The sequence below is a fragment of the Rhodnius prolixus genome, unplaced genomic scaffold (assembly GCF_049639745.1).
Source record: "Rhodnius prolixus isolate KJV_2025 unplaced genomic scaffold, Rpr scaffold_4, whole genome shotgun sequence".
Taxonomy (NCBI): Eukaryota; Metazoa; Arthropoda; class Insecta; order Hemiptera; family Reduviidae; genus Rhodnius; species Rhodnius prolixus.
Genome location: NW_027411614.1, coordinates 39,833,291 through 39,855,511, shown reverse-complemented (window position 1 = coordinate 39,855,511; position 22,221 = coordinate 39,833,291). Strand labels below are relative to the sequence as shown.

The 22,221-nt window shown below is 31.1% G+C and overlaps 1 protein-coding gene across 11 annotated transcripts in view; it reads right to left on the bottom strand.

The window, feature by feature from the left end:
• Positions 1–21,411, bottom strand: part of LOC141455861 (alpha-tocopherol transfer protein-like) — a 39,933-nt gene extending 18,522 nt beyond the window's left edge. Inside the window, exons 1-6 of one of the 11 annotated variants that reach the window (XM_074131308.1) lie at positions 13,794–13,948; positions 13,511–13,711; positions 11,055–11,240; positions 7,301–7,449; positions 7,018–7,199; positions 2,190–2,343 (exon numbers count right to left, since the gene is read on the bottom strand). Coding sequence is in view for 4 of the 11 variants with exons in the window: in XM_074131302.1 (XP_073987403.1) it covers positions 4,852–4,907 (56 nt within the window). In the remaining 7 variants the exon portion in view is untranslated. Of the gene's footprint in view, positions 1–2,189; positions 2,344–4,851; positions 4,994–5,014; positions 5,174–7,017; positions 7,200–7,300; positions 7,450–11,054; positions 11,241–13,510; positions 13,712–13,793; positions 13,949–21,120 lie in introns of those variants that run through there. The other 10 variants (XM_074131307.1, XM_074131303.1, XM_074131304.1 and 7 more) reach the window with 10 other exon arrangements.
• Positions 21,412–22,221: the final 810 nt, after the last annotated feature.

Genomic DNA, 22,221 nt, shown 5'->3' with positions numbered 1-22,221 from the left:
TGCGGTGCTTATTTATACAACAGTAAGCAGAGAACCACCCACTTGTAAGAGAGGAAGCACAAGGGTTTCAAACATTTAATCATTAAAAAAAAAAAAAATTAATGTCGCATAAGATCGGCCTAGAGTCCACTATTATCAACTATTCTAACCTCCTTTTCAATATAAGACAATAATATGCTGCCATTTTTATTGTCTATTCAGTAAACCTTCAGAGTTAAACAAAAAGTAATTTCAACTTGGGAATTGTCCTGATTCAGAAATCCTTCAATACACCATATAACTGAATTGTTTCTGCATTGCACCTGAATTTCAGTAATAGTGTCTTATCGGAGTAACACCATAAAAGGATTCTTCAACTTTTTAAAAAGGCATAATTTCCAAAAATTAAGTACATCTCACAGGTGTTAAAGTTTCTAATCCAGTATCCTCTTATTTCGTTTTGACCAGCTGTATCTAAAAGCTTCAACGCGCCTGCATCCTTCAAGCAAAAATCTACCAGCTCTATCTACCAATCTAATGAATCCAAGCTACAAACAGCTGTGATACCTTCCTAAAAGCTTGTTCTTCTGGCAGCAATTTATAACAGAAGCGAAAGAATTTGTTCAAAAAATTAAGGAATTCAAAATTGTTTGGTTGTCAATACAGGAAAGCATGGCAAGAATCAGAAAATTAAAAGTAGTTAGACAAATCTAATTTGATTATGTTTTGGAAAATCTTTGCAACCAACACATTCAACGAACGGCATTCATTTTACTGCTCTCTAAAGGAACAAATTTTGAAAGACTAAAATACATAAATATGTAAGAAATAACAAATTGTTTCACCTTGAGTCTCATCCAAGGTGATATTTGAGGACCCAAAGCCACAGACTGAAAAGTAATGAGCGAATCTTTACCCACAAGCCAACGGTAGAACCTGCATTGTCCGTCAAAGGGGAGAGTCTTAATGGTATGGATCCAATCGACCGACAGAATTCCATCTGATAAACATGTCGATGTTCATTTTTACATTTCCAACTTAGAGCAATCTCACGTCATATACACACCAGTCTGTACACGAACTCGATACATCCTGACAACTATAAATTCCACCACACAATGTCTATCCTTATATCATAAAACATTTTATCGAAATCCCAGCTTAAAATGTATTCTCGGCAAGCCTCTAAAATCGGCTGATACGCCGTTCTGTTATAAAATAAACCCAGAAGTAGTGGGAAATTGCAATTCTAAACTTTTTAAACTATAGATTATTTTCTCCATAATACGTTTAAATAATTTAAAATTACTTTAAAATTAAATTTATTAAAAATAATCATCATCATTTGATTGAAAGTAATGTCCTTGATCTCCATTATAGAACGCCAATGAAGTCAAAATTGCACAACTTTCAAGGAAAAAAAAAGTATTTTTTTTATAGATTTTTTTAATGAAATGTTCTACTTGCACTTTGTTGCAATTTCTTGAATTAAAGAATTCAATAATTGCTACCGTTTTTATCATTATTAGGAGCGCCGTGCCCCCATTCTGTGACACCTAAACTGCATAATGCTAATTATCGCTAATTAGCTGTTTCTATTACCTCAGACAGAGAAAAGAGGACAAAGTGGAGAGACTGGATCCAGTTCTAGAAAGAGATATTCTTTGGCATTAGAATAGCTACAATATGTGGAGCCCAAGATCTCTGCAAGATCTCTTTTTGGAAATACAGAAAAGGATCACTTATATAAAACAATCGTTAGCCATTTACTGCAAGACAAATATGCCAGTTTGTTATTTATAACAATCAACTCTGAGAGCTTGTTGCTAGGTCAATTCCGCGCCTTATTGCGGTTTTCTTGTTAGGATGTTGCGTTCAGCTCGCACAGTTAGCTCATGTGCTTCCACAGACCTCAAGCACCACATAAATTTATACCATTGTTTAATTTAAGGCCTTTAAAGAAAGCTGACTTGAGCTTTTGCGGATAGTTTTCTAATGAACAAACTTCTAATTTTTTTGTTTTTTTTTGGTCAGAAGTAACACATTATTATTTTACCAAACATCTAAATTTTAAGAATCTAATCTGCGAAATTGAATCAATATTCTGAGCAGGACTTAGAGAGGTACCATGCTGGTAATATGTCCTACCGAACAATTTTAACACAGAAATTTGTTAGAATTAAATCAATAAAACTAAAGTGGGCTTTAACCTTAGAAATGCACAGGTTCTACGGTTTTTAAACGGTTCCAAATTTCGTAAGTTTAGATGTTCTGTTGGTATCTATTACTTTTCTGGTCTCCTTTTAGTATATATTAATTTCAATTTCTATCAATTTTTCAAGTTAAGCTGGAATGTTATACTTCCTAGAAAAATAAAATACAACATTAAGGCAACACATCATGGTGATGTCAGTCAATAATTAGCAATTTTCCATTTTAAAAAATTCTATGACAATCAAATCCAATAAATAAATACATTCCATGGAAAGTTTTTTTTTTTCCAGAAAACTATTGTATTTTATAATTATTTACACTTAGAGGTTGTTTACATTGTTGCAGAAAAATGAATTTGAGTTAGTTTAGAAATATTTGTTTTATATTTAGACATAATGCTACGACAATGGTATTCCATTTGTTTATTTTAGAAATTCCCTTCCTCAATTTTTTAAGGAATCCAAATAAATATGAAGATGTTGCAATTGTTGCAAGCCAGTTGACCTTCTCTTTTATTTTTGCGTAAAATTAAACATAATTAATTTAGCAAACATTGACATAAAAAAAAAAAACATTAAGCAGTGTCATGTTTAAGATATGCTTGTTTTGTTAATTTGACGGCGGAATTTTTAACTACTTGAAATCATTAGGATTTTAAATCCAGTATCATGACTTTCAACTACTGGTGCAATGTGGGTATGCCTGAAGAGAAAATAAATGACCAAATTGAGGTATACAAAATTCCGGCTAAGTATTTAGTCTTAATACAATTCCCATTTGACGATACTTCTTGTTATACGAGTATATATAGGTCAGTGTGAAATTATAGTTGTTTCCCACATGTCTTCAATATAAATATTGTCCATTTGTCCAGGGACGGATGTCCCGATAACAACTCAAACCAAACGTCTTGAAACCCAAGAAATTCCCTTCAATAAGTATCATTTATACTGAATGTAAAAAAAAAAAAAAACACTTTAGCAGCTTTGTTCTGCGAAGATATTCTAAAAAACTACACTAAACTTTAAGTTGGATGGTTGACCATTGTTACAATACGAACTTCGTGGTAGGGTGGGGCCAAAAATAAAAGAAACAAGTTTTCTTTAATGTTCGAACAGAAATGTCCGAAACATCTAATATTTAAGAAAATGTATTACTTTCTGGCCCCATAAAACCATTGAAGTTTGTCTATAATCTAAATCTGGATGATATGACAAAAATATTTTTAGGCTAAGTAAGTACTTGAGATAAGAGGACACTCTTGTTTTCATTATTCATAACAAGTTTTGTTTGTAATAATTTATTTTTGGTTATTATTTCATTTAATAAAAGTCTAGAGAGTCCAAAACTAGGGACATCCAACTCCGACCTCATGTTTCCTGCGTAATCATCCCTGGAAATTTTCTTGTAGGCTTTTGGCCAACAGACCTCCGTCAGAGAAAGAGGAGTAACCCGTTAAAAAACATCACACTTGTCACTTACTACAATTTGTACAACTTAGTAAATTAACTTTTTGCAAATGTTTTGTAGATTGTAACAAAAAAAAAAATGTTAAAAAAAGAATTATGACCGTAAGATTTGACTTTGAAATGTTTTTTCATAATATAGTACAGGACTACTGCTATACATTAAAGGATTAGATATATCCTGATACCTATAAAGGTGTTAATTCAGTTTCAGTTTTCTCACGAGAGACATTTTGTCTAAAATGTAAATTTTAAAACAAATTTAATAATTAAATTGAATCGACACGAAATGTTAATACTATTCTAAAAAGCAAGCTATAGTTTTAATCTTATAATATTTCAAATAAATTTTAAAGTTTCAAAAGGGTTCGATATCAAATAAATTTTGCATTTCATTGCTTTTAGGAAAACCTTCAAAATCAGAGACGGTCACCTCCCTTATTAAAATCGGAAGACTTCTTGAAAATGCCTACTTGAATAAACCACTAAAATTTCGGGGAGAAACATGCTCATTGCTTGTCAAATTTTCTATAGTTTCTTACTATCAAGAAATTTTATATTTCAAATTGAAGCGTAAACCCTATTTCCAACAACACTCATGATAGAATTTGAAGACTAACAAGTAGACTGAATTCAGTCGTGTACTAACTCAACAACACGCATTGACAGCCTAAATTCACTAAGAATCAGAAGATGTTCATATAATCAAATATTTGGGTCTACACTAGGATAGCTTTTAGGGTTGGAAGGAAATAGATAGCTAAAGGCTGGGTTTGCGCATAGATGAATAAGGTGATAAATAACGAAAAAACGAATCAGAGTGTAAGAGCTGAGTGGATTCCCTAAGTACAAAATACCAGGTTTAAGTTCAGCGATTTCAGAATTTTTCCCTAGAGTTTTGTGGCTGATGATGGCAGCGTTATATTGCTATACAAGATATACATTAACCGAGGGCAGTGTGTATTTTTGTCAGTAAGAAGGTCCTAGATTCAAATTACGTGCCTAAAGAAAATAGCCTTGCCTTTAGGCAATGTTCCAATTAATTAATATTAAGCTCCAAAAGAAACACGTGTTGTACAAGACTGAATATTTTGTGACCTCGTTGCCAATAATGGGCTTTGAATACAATCAGGAATCAGCACTCCCTACTTTTTGGCTTAAATAATGAATACTAAGAAAATTATTTACATACCTGGTATATACAAAAAAAATCACAATGAAATTTGAAAAGAGTCGCTCACTAACCATAAAAACATATCACTAATCCAAACACCAACAAATTTAAGGTTAAGTTTTCATGTCGTAATAACTACTTTATAAAGAAATACTTCTTTTTTTTTAATTTTTTAACTTACTTAAAATTAATTTGCCCCATTTCATTTAGTATCGTTGCACTTGCATTTAGCTTCGATGGTGTTTAACGCGATACTAAAACATTGTACACCAGTTTATCACATTTAAATAAATGTTGATAAAAGCAGTTTTTCCTTACGTAATTTAAAATGGTATCTGAATTACTCAATATTTTTTTTATTTTTTAATTCAAGGCACTCTACCTATTAAATGTTAATGAACAAACATTTACAATTAAACATGAGAATTAAAATGATAAAGCTGAAATACAACTATTATAGATATAAGAAATAATGGAAATGAATGGTTAATTTTGCATATTTATGTGCATTATCAAATAATTGCCCCAAGGCCATTGATTTGTTTTTTTATTGAAAAAAAAAAAATGTAATCAAATAACCTCTTTTTTTTTTATAATTTAATAAATAATGATCTTTGATTTCTACATGAGTATAGTGCTATTATCTCCATTCAAAGTTTGTTCTTCAACATAATAAATATGGCAATGATTTTAAAAATAGTTTTTAAACCATTATCTTAGCTCTGGTTATAGTGTTCCAGTCGTGGCAAACGTAAATATTGTACTTGACACAAAAATTCAATAAGAAAAATAGCCAACTTTTCTAGTGCACACATCATGTTAGTTACTGGGTTGTAACATTAACATAATTATTGCGATTTAATTTTTTGTTTTGTTTTTTTGGCTTGATTGTCCAACATACAAATGTCTAGTTGTTAAATATTTGTCAGATTGAAATATAAAAAACACTGAAGAATATATACACCTTCTCCTGTACGAGATTAAGATTGGATTCTCAAACGCAGTTAATACGCGATTTAAGTTCCGAAAATGTAATTTTGGCAATAATGATTCTCTACACTTGGCCCTAAGATGATTTTTTAATAATTTTTTCCCCTCAGATCTTCTCGCCGAGCTATTCAACATGAGATTTGGCCATACTGATGGAATGACGAATTCAGAGTCCAGTGTCAGTAGAGTAACCCAGAGTAAAGTGTCCTTTACCCTTTCAACGGATGGGAAAGAATCATAAGAATCAGCGCCCTGATCTTTGCAAGTCCCTTATCGTGAATACCATCAGCAGCAAAAATCCTACCTAGCTCAAATAGGAAGGAGACGTCAATTTCCAGCCTAGAAAGAAGGAATAGATACGCCCAAATAGGAAGACAATGTCCAAAAAAAGGTCTTCATCATCTGAAGATTATGTTGTTATGTCTGGTGGGACATGAATGCATTATTCTGGAAGAAATGCTGCCGAGAAATTTGACAATTACGTCTCAATTTATCAATGATGTGTGGTTTGACCCCTGTGGATCAAATGACCCATATCAAACTGAGAGGATCTTTATCAGAAATCGGAAAGTTTTTGATGACAAAACTACATCCTCAGACATCTTTAAACTACTTTTAGCAACAGCATCAATACAATAGTAAAGTGAATTTAAGTACGATAATAAATATTGAACGGTCTATTCCACAATTTATTTATTGGCATACAATATTTAAAATAAACACGATCGAAACGTCTGTTGTGTATTGAAATCAATAAAAAATAAGACTGAGATAAAAAATTTGGGGATAGGCTTGATATTTTTTACAAAATCTCTTTATTGCTCACTTTGACAGATGTTCTGCGTTCGTTGCTCTTTCTTTCTTTCTCAATGAACTAATTTTCAAGCTTAGGTCAAGCATATGTGACAGTGAGCACAGCTCGGTCTTAGTAAACTCTACCTAATTGTATCGCACAAACTAACTTCCTAATCACTGGGTTGGACAGAAGATGCAGAAAATACAAATAAAGAATGGTCTCGAGTAAATTGCTACCATTTCGATTATTAACTTTTAAATTAAATTATAGATTTCGAAAATTAACTTTAAGTATTAAAACTTTGCGCTGACTACATGGCAAAATGCCAATGCCAAAAATCAAGAAATAAAATTTTATAATGTTCATGTTATTTTTATAAAATAAAAATTTATAATTACTTTTAAACAATGAAAACTTTTGGCTATTTTATTAATTACTTCCAAAAATTTATGCACTATCGTCAACAATATTCACATTACAAGAAATTCAATATTCCTTCAGAAGCATGCTAGGGTGTTCCAGAATATCGACACCCTGACAGGTCATCACTTACCGATTATACCAGGTCGGTGGACTATCACTGCATTGAACAGAGTTGACAAAATAATCTCATAAATTAATAGCAATTTTATAACCAGCAAAGTAATGGAAAAATTATTAAAACAATCAAACAATGCTTACCACATCTTGTGACTACTTAGTATTATATTACTCATTTCATTTCCAATAAAATGTCAGATTTGACTAGTTTTGGAGCAAAGTAACTAAATTATATACTAATGGAATTTCCGCTGAATCACTGGGCGGACAATAAGGAGTCTATTTTCCGACTAAAAACAAAAAAGAAACTATTATTACAAAAATAACTATAAGAGGAAAAGATGTCCATAAATCGTATAATTACATTCCTCATGTGTCACTCATTAATAAACATTAAGATATTTGCGTAATTAATTTACCTGCTTAATGTGACGACATTGATTAAATACATATCTGAAAGTGGATATTACTTAAAAACTTAATTGTTTATAGTGACCATTAGACATTAAATGATGTAAACTCACTTAATGGTTTTCTAATCGAATACTCACATCATTATACTCCTTCGTATAAATATTTAAATTAATAAAAATAAACATATTAGAGAGAACCATCTTGGTTCTGAAACTCAAACTATCGCAGTTCTTTTTACAACTACTTTAATAGCTTTCGGCGATAGTATCGATCAATTCCTCAGAATAAAGTATTGCTTCTCTTTCTCTCAAAAATAAATCAATAAAAAATAAAATATAATAATAATACTACTAGTGATAAGTTGATAGTCTTGCACTATTAAGTCATTGCGTCATGGAATTAAGCAAGACTGGACTAAGCAAAAAGTAAAAACTATTGATGTAGCACTAGAAGAATTAAAGTCACAATGACAATACAACCGAGTGGAAACCTAATTTTATATTTTATTTTTGACAATAAATTGGACTGAACATACACGCAATTAACAGTGTGAACAATTCTTTATTTTTTAATTATTATTAATTTTAAACTTGTCAATTCTGTGTAGCGAACCCTTCTTTTGTTAGTAGGACGATTCCGTTACTTGCAAGTCTTAACAATTAATTAAAACTTCTAATTAAGTCTGTTAAATTAAAAAGACCACATGAAAGTTCGAGAATTACTAAGCTTGAATTCTCTATGCGCTGGTTTTATTTTTTAAAGTTTAATCTAGAATTTCCACTTTTTTAAGAAGAGTCGAAGATTAGGTGTTAAAAAAAGGAATAAAATTGTTCAAAGATAAATTTTTATGATGATTATTTGAAGAGATGATTGAAAATTTACTAAGGAGAGAAGAATCTGTAAGCTAGTAAAAATTAGAGATTATTGTTGTCTTATTGTGGATACAAGAGAGCAGAAGTATAAGGAACCAGACCAAGTATTCTCTCGTCATATAATGTAGAAAGTTAAATTAAGTGAATTATTCAAGCCAAAAAAATCCAAAGAAAATACCATTACATTTGATTAAAGAAGTAATCACCCAGGAAAATAATTTTAGACTAGCACAAAGAAACAAACATATCGAGATCAAAATGACCCGAATAGATATCACATCTAAAATTAAACCTCGTATTTATCGAAAAGTTAAAACTACTGCACAGTAGTATCACCAACATATGTGTAACGTTATTAACTGTAATCGTTCAACAAACTGATTATATTTTTGGGCACAACAATAATTAAAATTTCACAGTCTCTTGAACTAGTCAGTAAGCACAATGGTACACATTAAATTGATCTAAAACCAGTTCATTGTCGATCATTTAACCAGGTTTTGCTGAAAGTAAGTATATTGGAGATAAAAATCCGTATATCGTAAAATGCGGAAACTCTTTTAAGATTTACACTCAAGTTTTTGGACGATATGGCAACAATACGAGGATTATCGTTGAAATATATTGAGTGAGCTGGTGTTAAGGTTTTTCAGGTTTCTCCAATGTCAAGCGTAACTTCTTTTTTTTTAGATAAGTAATCCAAGCAGGAGTTGTTTCTTTACGTAATGAAATAGATGAAGATCTAACTTACGTAGCATTGGCATCTTTAAAAATTACTTAAACAGATTTTGCCTTCAATGCCCCGACTTTAAATTCTCAATTTGTAAGTCCGAAATCATTGAAAGTATTATCTCACGGACCTTGAACTAATCGTGCCTTTTTTTTTCAGAATTTCAGATGATGATGTTTTAGCCAAATTATACTCTCTTTTTTACGTTCTCCCAACTAGCTACAAAATTAAAAAAAACCTTCATATTATCAGTTCAACAGAGATCAGTTAAGGTCAAGCTTCGAATGAAGTTCGTTTATTAAGCTTTGTAGAACTAGCTTCAAACAATGCAGAAGCTTGGAGCAAGCTCCTTTCAGAACATATTTCAAACTAATAAAACAAGTACTTCTTTTTATTTAATTATAGGACAGCTCATGGTAGACCACATCTTACACCAGCAGTATGGATCACGTCATCCCAATGAAGGCTGGATAAGTTTAAGTTAATTTCTCGGCGCAGATTTTCTGCACAGAGAGCAAACATTTATATGAATTAATTAATTGAATTATATTATATACATATAAGAAAGAAAGACAGCGAAAGATTTTGAATTACACTCAAAAATAAACTATTCTTCAACGAATTTACGTCGCCCTTGGATCTTAACTCGAATATTTATTGTAAAAATTGAATTTCAGTATCAGACATAATCGCTAAAACTTTTTACTAGCACTAGAAGACAGTAAATAGTATAAATGTTCTGTTTTACAGTGAAAACTAAATTATATTTTTTCATGATAAAGGGAGTAAACTATAATAGTTTGTTATGGATAGTGCCTTCGTCATCAGAAGTACACGCTTTCCAATTTTAAAACCCGTCTGTATCCTTCATGGTCTGTGACTATTGCGTCTATTTTATTTTTTAAAAATATACGTTTTCAATGTTTACAATCCATAAATTTTAGATGAATTACTTTTCTTTAAAAAAAAAAAAAAATTAACTGGACAAATTTTGAGGATTCAGCAGAACAAAACAGTATAAATGGCGTTGATTCCAATGAAATTTTGTTTTAGTTATGCTGATTCACATATCCCAATAAGACACTAAACAAAATCAATGGTTCACCTTAGTCTGACGAATTGTCGATGTTTTCTTTTGGAAATATTATGCCATCATACAATCCTTAGCGATTTATAGTCAACAGAAATTTCTTTAAATTTAATTAAAGTTTTTTTATGAATCTAAATCTTCATTTAAGTTGAAAAATAGGCTGCTAAATTTTAACGTAATGGTAGTTCACACGAAGATCCAAAACCAACAAAACTTCAAGAAGATCCACAGTACTGTTTTGGAAGGTCAACAATAAAAGATGTAAAAGAAAGTGGATACATCGTGAACACATAAGCAGAAAAGACAGCAACAGATAACTAACCAAAAACATCCGCTCTATTTTCTAGGCATTCCTCCCTTTACCTTGCACATATTCCACCAAAATTTAGAATTACATGTAGCGAGAAAAGGTTTTGCCACATGATAGCAGCTATAACTGGGTATCTTGCACAACATCTAGAATCGTACTTAAAGGAAAAAATTAAATGGTATAAAGTAAATTAAAATAAAGTAATCGCCTACTTTTTCAGGCGGGGCTTAACGTCCAACTACTAATTAGGTGTCGTGGACGAGGGCGGAAGTTCATATTTTCCTATAAACAATTTTTCCTAAAGTAGCCATACGCGATATTCGAACTGGGGACTTCCCACATACAAAGCTACGCTCATGACTATTAAACCAACACCCACCCCAATTATTAAAAATCACTAGTTTAAAAAGTTTAATAACATGCATTGAACTGAAGTTGAAGAATAATAAATGCATTTTTAAGCTTAAAAACATTTTCACCTTTTTTCAGGTCTATCAAGCCTCTAAAGGAACTTCGACTCAAAACTTCAGCACGAAAATGCGTGAAAAACTTTAAAATCGTAAATATTTGAGAGCCGTTAGGAATCAATCCCTGAGTGTTGCAGCAATAAGAAGGTATATCTGAGCTAAAACACAGTCCTTAGATGTTAGTAGTAGTGCATCCACCTAGAAAACAAATGTAAGGATTTTGTATTTTAAAAGAACATTAAATTTACTTTACATTGCAGTTGTCCACTGGCATTATTGAAATAACAAGGAGTTGTATTTAAAAACAAAAAAAAAAAATCAACAGCGTCCGGTGCTGTTAACCCTATATCCGTCATTAACTAAAATAATCACAGCTTAGAACTTCTCTACTGATCATTAATACAACCACAGGTATTTAGATTTAATAGTCTTAAATGAGTACTCTAAAAGAGTAAAAACCCAATTGGCCAATGGAATTTATCTTCCTCCCAACAGGTGAGTATTACTAAATCTCAGTGTTTATGACGCTGAAGGCCATTTACCATCCAAGCAAATTATTTCCTACTTCTTTTTACAATCCCATTTTGATTCCTAAAAAAAAAAGTCACGTTTTTAAGAAGTGAGTTTGATGTTACAGTTACTATTATCCTGCAGTCTTTTAGGCTAGAAGGGTATGGTCAGTTTCCTCCAGAGGAAATAATAGATCAAGAATGTGATTCACAGTCATTCTAAAGTCAGCCGACAAATAAGTTTAAAATAATTTCCTATTTGAAGTAACATTTAGCTAACAGGTACTTTCTATTGACGATTTTTGACCAGTCTTAGAATCGGATATGACGATGGTATGAATACGAATTCATGCTCCTGGCGATTTTTAGTCTTTTAACATAATCTGGGCATTAAAATCCACTCGATCACAATACTTTTCTTTTTAAGCAGTAGGAAAAAGTACAAAATTGGAAATTAAGTGCACACAAAACTTTCTTTTAACCTGATTCCCAAACAACAATTGACAAAGCTCAAAGAAATTTAATTTTACACTTTTCTGATAATTAAGAAGATATTTTACCAGCGATTTGCAACTATCAGTCTCGTCAATAAATTTTTAGCAATTAAATCATAAAACACAACATCTAACTTCCTTTCCATACTTAGTCAACCAGGTGTGAATAAAATTTCTCCGCCACCACCTCTATACACTCATATCTTAATTATCATATCATAAACTGATAATTTGCACAAGAGATCTAATGTATACAGAATTACTGATCATAAATTCTACATTAAACTTTTAGTGTTGATTTTAAGAAGGGTTAATGTTTTTTTAGGTTTAATCACGCTACATTCGATTGCTCTTCACTTTTTATTTTTCACTTTATTAGACATTTTACAACTACAACAAATATTGCATGAAGTAAATTTGATGAAACTGGTTAAGTTCACATGAATGTCATGTAAGAGCCATCAATATTTTTCAATATTTAAATTTAAAAAACAAAAAACTGTACTGCAGCAAAACTTACTGCAATAAGAATTTACTAAAAGTTATGCTAGTAAGGAGAAATAGAGAGAAAGAAATATATCCGCTAATATATGAAGAATTGTTTCCGTTAGAATAATTGATTCGTAATTTTATGCAGTTTAAATCCACAACTATTACCACAACAGTTCGGTAATTAGGTCAGATTTGGATGAAATTATTTTGAGATAGACCGAGTCCACTAGCTATTTAGTTATTTCTAGCAACTGCTAGCGATTAGGACAGCAATTTCAAGTTTAGAGATGCTCTCCATAGCTTGACAGTATAGCACAAAAAATGACACTGAAAACCGTGATTGCAGTACGCTATTTTGCACGTAGCAAGAAGTATTTCAATCAAAAAAATTGGAAACATTTGTGAAATCAATAGTTCAGGGTTTTTTTAGTAACTTGTTACGCTCCTAAGTTACTAAGTTAGCTGCCAGATTATGGAAAATGGATGAGACCGTTTGTGAGGTGAGAAATCAGGAACTCTAAAAAGTTATTTCGCGCTTTTCCTTTTAAACTCCGAATATTAAAAATAATTTTTTCCTTCTCTTTCTGTCTTTCAAATTCTCTCTCTCTCTCTCTCTCTCTCATTCACACTCGCCCCCAACACTCCAAGCCATCATTCCCCAACGGACAATGGTAGAAGATGTCGTAACTATATGAAGACGCCCGACCTCAGCGTGTAACACAAACCAATAGTGGGCTGGCTAACATTGTACCATCAAGTGGTCACAATAATTGGGCTTAGGCTCGGCTAGTTCAAAGCTTAATCAATCTTGAAGAGGACTTCGACCCTTTTACAACAAGACCCTTCATTTATTCTTTCAGTTAAGGGAACGCGCAATTCTTACATCAAACACCAGTGTCTGTCAGCAATAAGTAACTTTAACAAGTTAATTATCAAAATAAGTGCTTTAGGTTTTACTAGTTCTTCAATTTACCTTGGCCAAAGTCTTGCTTACTCTGATTCTTAACTATTCCTTACACAGCCAAAGTAATATCTATTTTTAGCAACATATTCTTAGGTTATGCAAGCGCCTTTTTTTCGTCTGGACGGGGAATAATTGTCACTCGTGTAGATGCTGAAATGTAATAGAAACTGCTACTCTCATCAACGGAAGCACTTCTGGAATCACTAAGCACTGAAGAACTTATTAGATAGTAAATTTCTGAAATTTCTAAAAAAAACATACGCATCAAAGGAAAACTTTATACTTAACTAACCTATGCAGATAAATTGCTGAGTATTAAACTTTAATACATGTTTGTAACAAAAAATTTTAATAAATGATTAATTTTGTGTAACAAAAATTGTTAACAAAACAACAAGAGAAAGGTTACGCCAGAGTTGACGCTGAAACAGATGGTATATAATTCACGGATTCCATTATCACCTGGCACAATCATAGTCAAGGCTGGCGGTATATAATGAAAATAGGCGGGAATTTCCAAAATTATGTTCTCACACTTATAAATGCAATAATTTAAATTCTGTTTTAACCATTCTTGTTAAAATTAATTGAAATTCAGTTTTAAAACAATGAATGACCTAAAGGATTGCGCAATTAACTTGATAATGAAAATCAAAGTCCCCATTTCAGATGCAAGCTAATGCGTCTTTACTCTTTATCCACCCGGGAAGATTTCGAGTTTACAAGGACCACAACTAAGGTGCAGCTAATAAGAGCTATAACTTTAAATTTCATAAAAACTAGAACAAAGATTCCAAAGGCAGCTAATTACACCACAAATGAAATCATAGATGAAAATGAGATGACGAAGTTAGGGTATCCTAACACTTGAATTAAATGTAATAAATACAAAGTGAAATTAAGCATCTGTCTATTTTTTGGATAGCTAGCACTTTTACTAATCCTTCAAATCTATGTATGGGGATTTATTTCGAGGTTAGGTAGCTTCGAATATGTATGTGAAAGCGAGGAGATACATATAGCACACAGAATTCTCTATTGGCTCTCCAAACTGATGTTAATATTATTTTCGGATTGAAACATGTAATTTTCTGATATCTTAAACGAATGACGCAGCAACAATAGTCATTACTATGTAGAATAGCAATAGGTTGAAACAAAGTAAGATCTATAAATCGTGACAAAAAGGCATGTTCTACAAGAACAAAGGAGTATGTCAACCGCACAGGCCAATGCCTGGGTAAATAGTAGACGCTTATAATTATTGTAAAAATTAAAGTAGAAAGTTCTGCACCTCAGTGCTTCGATTTTTTCCCCCCAAGTTTAATAGCAATTAAGAAACTAACAAAAAAATCTGTGAAATTTGTTTACATCATTTTCTGCTGACATCAACATTTTTCCGCTTTAGAGATATAAGGAAATGGTTGAAAGTAACGGGATCATATATAAAAAAAACAAAAAAAAACAGTTGGTTGGAAGCACAGTTAACCAATAAAACTGGAACCACTTGTGTAATTATTTAATGATCCTCGAATAATAATTTAAATATTAAACTTTAAAAAAGTTTTTTATTCATTTGATTAATTCTTTATTCTGAAAAATGTATTCATATTAAACAAATCGTTGTAGTATTAAAAACATAAATGACAATAAGAATAATTTTTAAACCTTCAAGGTTGTGAAAGTCATTAAAACAATGAGATTGAAACAAGTTGTTTAATTTGCTTGGCAATAAAGGACTTCGCAATCTTGACATAAGTCATGGCCATAGAAAAATTATTTATTAATTCTTAAAAATGAATTCCCTTTTTTCGATTTCTTTTATTATTTTTTTGTAGATTAATCTTTCTGCCTTGTGGGAATTGCTATTGTTGAATATGATTCTACAAACCAAAAAACAACTCTTAACTAAGCTCTCTTATACTAGATGCAACTGACTGAGTTTTACAAAACATTATTGAGAGCGTATTGACTACCTTTGATTTAGACTGACGGAGATGCTGGAAGTGTTTAAACAATTGTTTTCAAAATGCAAATAAATTACAACAATCAGAGCAACTTGTTCATTTTTACGATGTAAGTGGCTTGTGCTAACCAGAAGTAAGGCGAGATTGGATAAACTAGAATTTCTAGTTTATACGAAACGGTACTTTATTTAGTAACGGAAGATGATAATAAAAATGGCAAATATTGAATAGCACAAAAGTTTTTTGTTAAAATAAAACAAATATTTTTGTTTAATGTCTGATTCAAACCATACAAGGATATTTTATCGCTTGTTGTATTTTGTTAATCAAAAGAAGAATCGAAAGAAATCTATCTTTTGTAAAAAGCAAGTACTGCGATCATTTAAAATTTCCAAGATTAAGAAGATGAAAGATGAGGCATTCATTCTTCATACTTTAGTTTGCTCTTGCAATCGAAATGCTGTTTGGTTCTTAGCAGGAAGCTGTTGCTATGACTTTTAGACTCCTGATTGGGGATTTCTAGCGTAGGATAGGATAGGATTTTTTGCAAAGAAGACTATTATTTCTTCACCAAATCCTCAATAGTATCTGCTTCAAATTTTATTCTTTAGTTTGTTCATTAGAAAACAGAAAAGAGCATACAGCAATGTTTAGCCCGTGGAAACTATCATTGAGTCAACTATCGTGATTATTAACTATAATTAAAGACAAACCAACTTTAGTCTATTGCTAGAATAATTTTTTTATTTTCTCATCTCACTAGCAACAATTACTCTCACAATCTAATCTTTATCAAATCATCCCTTAACAATTATCTAAATTACGTAATAAATATTTATGTTTGTTAAAATACTGGCAAAAAATACATAATCATTTGGAATTTAATAAATTTTATTCCCATGTTCACTTTAAATGTTACAAAATTATTAAATAAAAACAATTAAATTCAGTTGGAAGAACATACATTATCCCATGTCCTTCGTATTGCAATTATTTGATACCTAAATATACAAACATTTATTAATTATTTTGTATAAATAATATAATATAAGATCCGAACTATTAATTGTGTTTCTCATTTAATTAATTAAAACAAAATCTTTTCCGGGATGCGGCCTTGCTGTACACTTTGCAAGAACAAACTTTTTATCTATACATTAAATTTCTGAATCCGGTGTGAATTTTCTTTCTAAAACTTTTCATTATGTTGCTGTATTTTACATATTCCTATAAACTCGGAGTTTTTAATGGATGGTGTTTCTTGAATTTGGTGGAAGATATGAAGTAAAGAGAAAAGTGAAACAAATTTTCTAACGCCCAGTGGCTTAATTTGGTTAAACTCCAACGCCAGCATCTTAGAATGATTGAGGCTTGAAGATGTGAAAAAAAGTTGAACCATTTTGTTCAATCGAAACTCGAAAGTAAACGAGAAGAATAGAATGAAAATTGAATCATTTACACAACGCTTAAATTTTCTCAGAACTATGCGAATAAATTATTTCACAGCACCCAAATCAATCAATTTCGAGGAAACGCTAGTTCAGTCGGAGCTCCATTCAAACTCAAGACTCGAGCCACTTTCTGTTGTAATATACATAATATTAGGCTTATTCTAGTATTTAATAGATTGGGTTGAAACAATACTCTTTTGAGTGTAAATCCCTCAGCTTCGGTGAATTCAATTACCCGAAAATAGAAAATATTCAATTAAATAAAGTAATGGATAATCGCCAGCGGGGATTATTTCCGGTTCTGGTTAACCGCATGAAGATATTTTATTAAATTAATATTCACCTTCACTTTTACGCTATAATTCCCTATAATTTCACCAACAGTAACACAAAGAGAAATTCTCTAAGGTCATTTTAAGGCATACACAGTAATCTCCGTAATTGCAATGACATTGATAACAATAATATAGTAAATAAATTCACGAGTCTATTTCATAAAAATTGTGAAGGCAGAGAATATGATAAAATATAGAAAGAAAAATCATATGAAATTTCTGATTTTTGAAATGCAGTCTATTTGACCAGAATACCTTACAATAAGGTTTTAGTCAAATTCGATCTACCAAAACATACGAATTGTCTCTCAGCAAAAGTTCTCCTTCATATGCTCACAATAGCAGATTGCTAAAGAAGTCTGGTGCTTGCTCCATTCTAGCTTAGAACTATTTGTTTTATAGTAGTTAATGATATTTCTTAGTTTTCTATACTTTCTTACTCAAACTTTGCGTTTATACTTCAAATGAGAACAAACATGCTGTTGAAAGAGGTTTAACTAAATAGGTTTCCCTTATTTCTTAAATGATTTTTTTATTCTTTGAAAATCTTACAGTTCAATTATTCTTAATGGTAATCCACAACTCGGACCGTTTAATTTTTTGAAATTGCATTGTTGCATTCAGTATTTATATAGAGGAAACCTCTGCTTCATCAGCAACTTCTTAAGACTGTAAGAACTAACCTGTTTTCCCAGTAAAAGATGTTTCAAATGAAATTTAATTAACTTTATTTTCCCTTAGCGCAAAGTAGATTCTTGGAGTTTCTCTGGATATCTCGTCCGATCAAGAACAGCTAACAACAGGGTTCTTGCAATCAACAATATACTGCAAAATGCTCATGTTCTTTAGTAATAGAAAATAATCTAAGATAATATTTAAATTTATGGATTTTATCTCTGTCAAGGCAGCGCGTTTTAACACTTTTTTCTCATTGAATTCGAAAATACAACCAACCAATTAATTGGAAATAATCTCTGAGTCTTTTCAAAATCTTTCAGATGATATAAAAACAAAAAGAACTTTAAAAATTTAACTTTTAGCTATTCCAATGGAAGAAAAAGTTAACTAACACTTAAAGAGCATTACATAAGTAAAATTGAGGTGTAACATATTTAGTTTTGCCGCTTATCGTAATATTCTTTCTAAAAGTCAGACGGAGGCAAAAAATCCTTTATATTGTAAATTGTGAAGGATAACTACCTTTGCGATGAAAATAAAATAGATATCTAATAACTATAGAACGCTGGCAAGTATGATTATAGAAAATGACGAGCATTTTTATATTTAAAAAAAAAAAATTAATTATGTTTAAAGCCGCCACTAGTGTTTAATCTTTTGAAACACATCAAGGAATTTCTCTTATTACAATCATTGCTGGTCTAATGGACGAAATACCTTTGTAGGCCTTAAGTGGTTAGTGTAAGCGCTAGGATGTAGTGTAACTGATGTTCTTAATGTAAGGACGTGACATCCTCAGGAACTCCAAGAATCCTGAACTAAGTGTCTTGTCTACTTCACCCTAAGAGGAAAGGAAATTCAATTACATCCATTCAATAAACATTTTTGTTTTCTGACAAATTAACAACTTTTAAAGAAATTAAAAGTTACTAAATAAAAATAGATATTTTTCGGCATAAATAAACGATTTTAGATGGCCATCTTTTCACAGTTTTTTTTTTTGTATTTCACCGAAGTATTTAGGTAAATTTTAAGTAGGGACCATGAAATATTAACTATTACAAAAACAGAAACGGCTAAGTTCTAAAAAGTGTACGTAATAGGGCTCTTTACCAGCCAATCATTGTTGTCTGAGGATTTGAACCACTTATGTATACTTCGTTTCGATTTGTGCCATTTCAATTCTTCATTCAAAAATAAAATTGGATAAGATAAGATCCGCTCAAAAAATGACTTCCTGAGAAAATTATTCAAATTAAAGCTATATATACTCTGGTAAACTCTGTTTAGGGTCTCACGAAAACTAACAATAGTTAATATTTCTAGTTAAATCTCCACACTACTCAGAATATAAAAATAAATTAATAAAAAGAAAAATGTATAAATCGAAATATAAGAAAATTTAAAGGTAAATATCATAAAACTACTTGCAAAATTAGAGCGCATTTAAACAGTTCACTGCCCTTTTTGCAAATTGATATTACCAATTATGAATATTAAATTAACCACAATTCAAAATTAGTTAACCAACGACTGACAGTTAAGATATTTATTTAATTGCTCCTTCAATGCTCAGCTAGTAGGTATAGAAGTTTTGTAACTGTCGGAAGTATTTTGAATCCAAGAAAGTTCTAGAAGGAAGAGAGTAGGCGGAAGCTACATTGTCACGTAGTTTCTCTCACTAGACAATATAAGACGTTTAAAACTCATTGACGGAATTTATTACTACACCTAGTACTGAAGAACTTTGTGAAAGTTATACCAGTATTTATTAACTCAATTCCCTTTCCCAATTTTTTGTTTTAAGTTCTTTTTAGAGAATTTTATTAAAAGTATAAAAGCAATTAGCAATATACGATCAGAAAAGCAGAAAGAAAATTTTTTTGTTTTACCTAAAATAAAATAAAAATATACGTATAATTATACCGAATAGATTAATGAAATAAGAGAGGATGTGTGATTACAACTTTGCATACCTAAGCTCCACCCTACCTTCTGAGCAAGGTGTTGGAAGCTGTAGGGTGGCACGTGTCATCACAGCTATGGGAATGAGATAAGAAACATGATTGACAGGGCCGCAAATGACTTGCCAGTAGATGTGCAAAAAACAAAAAACATCTTTTTCTTTAAATAGAAGACAACAAATTAATCAAGAATCTGGGAACTTCGCTGTAGAAATTTGAAAGAAATCTATCAGAATTCACTAAACTAGGTGCACAAGCAGTCGGAGACGAGAATCCGCAAAACTGTCGTATCTTGTGATACTGGATTCCATTCCCGTCTTTGGTCTTGGATTTTATTATCTAATAGCATTCTGTAGAGCCTATTTGAAGCTGTCATTGAACTAATGTGTTAATTGCAGATCCACAAGGATAGCAGATCCTTAAAAAGGTATCATTTTTTAAGGAATTTAAACAAATCAGTTAAAACATATATTTCTAATTGCAGTGGTGGTAGCAGGGAGCTCCATTGTGGCAGGCTGTTCATGCTCCACCCATCTGTATCCCGATCTTACCCAGGTCCTGGCCCAATAGTACGATTTCCGTCCTTTACAAAGAGGTAAAAAAATTTAGCCTTCCAATATTTTTCCAAGTCAACTTTCTTGGTATTCCACTTATCACAATGTGCACATACATTAATGAGTTTAATTTTTAAATTAAAAAAAGATAATATTAAACAGAAAAATTAAAATAAACAAACAAATAAAAAGTAGGAGCATGTAATTTCAAAATATGGCCTGGGAAGCGTTTTGCCTAACAATGACTCATTATCAATCAGTTAATAAATGTGGAGTATCAGGTGTACATGATTGACAAAACAAAAGTTTAATGACTCATTTGGAATAGTAGCAAATTAATCTTCTAATTTTAAACAAAGTGCAGAGACTAATCCATAACAATTAATCATAAATTTCATAGACAAGTATCATGTCAAAAGTTCTATAACGTAATTTCAAGTAATGAATAGATTTTGAGGCCACAAGATCGCTCTAGCTTATTCTTCTTCACATTTATGTCAGTTCTTGGAGTTAGCAAGAAAGATGTAATTACTTAATGAAACTTAAATCAACTTGAGTTTTATTCTACACATTTCCACTAGTGATAAGAAAATTACATAAGGAACAACAACATTGTGTAAATGATAAGTGAAACAAATAAAAATCAAAGTAACTATATTTTAAAGATTACCTCAAATTTTGTTGGTTAAATAATAATTTTATATTGCAGTTTTGTTAGAAATTCACTCACAGTAATATCGCTTTCACTTTTTTTTTAAAAAAAAATAAAATGTAAGTTGTAAAAACTGCAATGAGCAATTAAAACAACTATCTTAGAATAAGGAAAAGTATTGAATCAAAGAAAATTTGATTAAAATTCTTGAATTACGTAGTTAACTAAAATGTAAACAAAACAAAACGAAAACAAAAAAGATCGTCGTACAACTGCGAGCAATGGTTAAAGTTAACTGAAGTGCTCAGGACGGTTTGAGTCCTTCATAAGAGCGGCGATTCTCCCTCTCCTTTCATAACATTCACTGACCCTTCTCAATGTTTACACCTCCACAAAAATGGCATTATTATTATTGTTTTAATTTTTGGCAAATTGTAAACCACTTTGGTTATTTTTCTTAATATTAAGCCATTAAAAATATATATGTATTCTTGAACGCTTTCAAAATTTGAAACTGGTTCAAATGCCTAGTTTTTTAGCAAACATTGCACAGAAGTTCATTGACCTGCAACTCTTATGGGTCAGATCAGTAAAAATTTATCAACAATATTCGTTAAATTTGGAATTTCCGTCCTTTACAAAGAGGTAAAAAAATTTAGCGTTCCTATTTTTTCCAAGTTAACTTTCTTAGCCTATTCTTCATTCATGTTATTAATGTACGATTTACAGTAGAATTATCAGATGAGAACTTGCACAGGGTTTGCGCTGAAATTTTCAAATTTTTTGCGTGAATGCTTTACTAAATTACTAGAAAACTGTAAAAGGAGATAGAAAAATTTAATGTGTACTTAATTTTGTATCAGTTCTCATCCGTTGTAAGGAGAAAGACGAACAGGTGGAATCTTGAAATTAGCGTCTTCACAAATAAATTGATTTTCAGTCTTGCGAACCTCCTGAAAACAAAAGAATAATTTTACAAAATTGATCTGAGTGAGTGTTGTGTCTGACAGCGTTTCTTGAAAACTGAAAATCGATAAATTTCAAATTTGATATTTCATTGGGGGTACCCACTTTGTTTAAAATCACTCAAAAAGAAGGTGCCATTTTGATGTATTGATT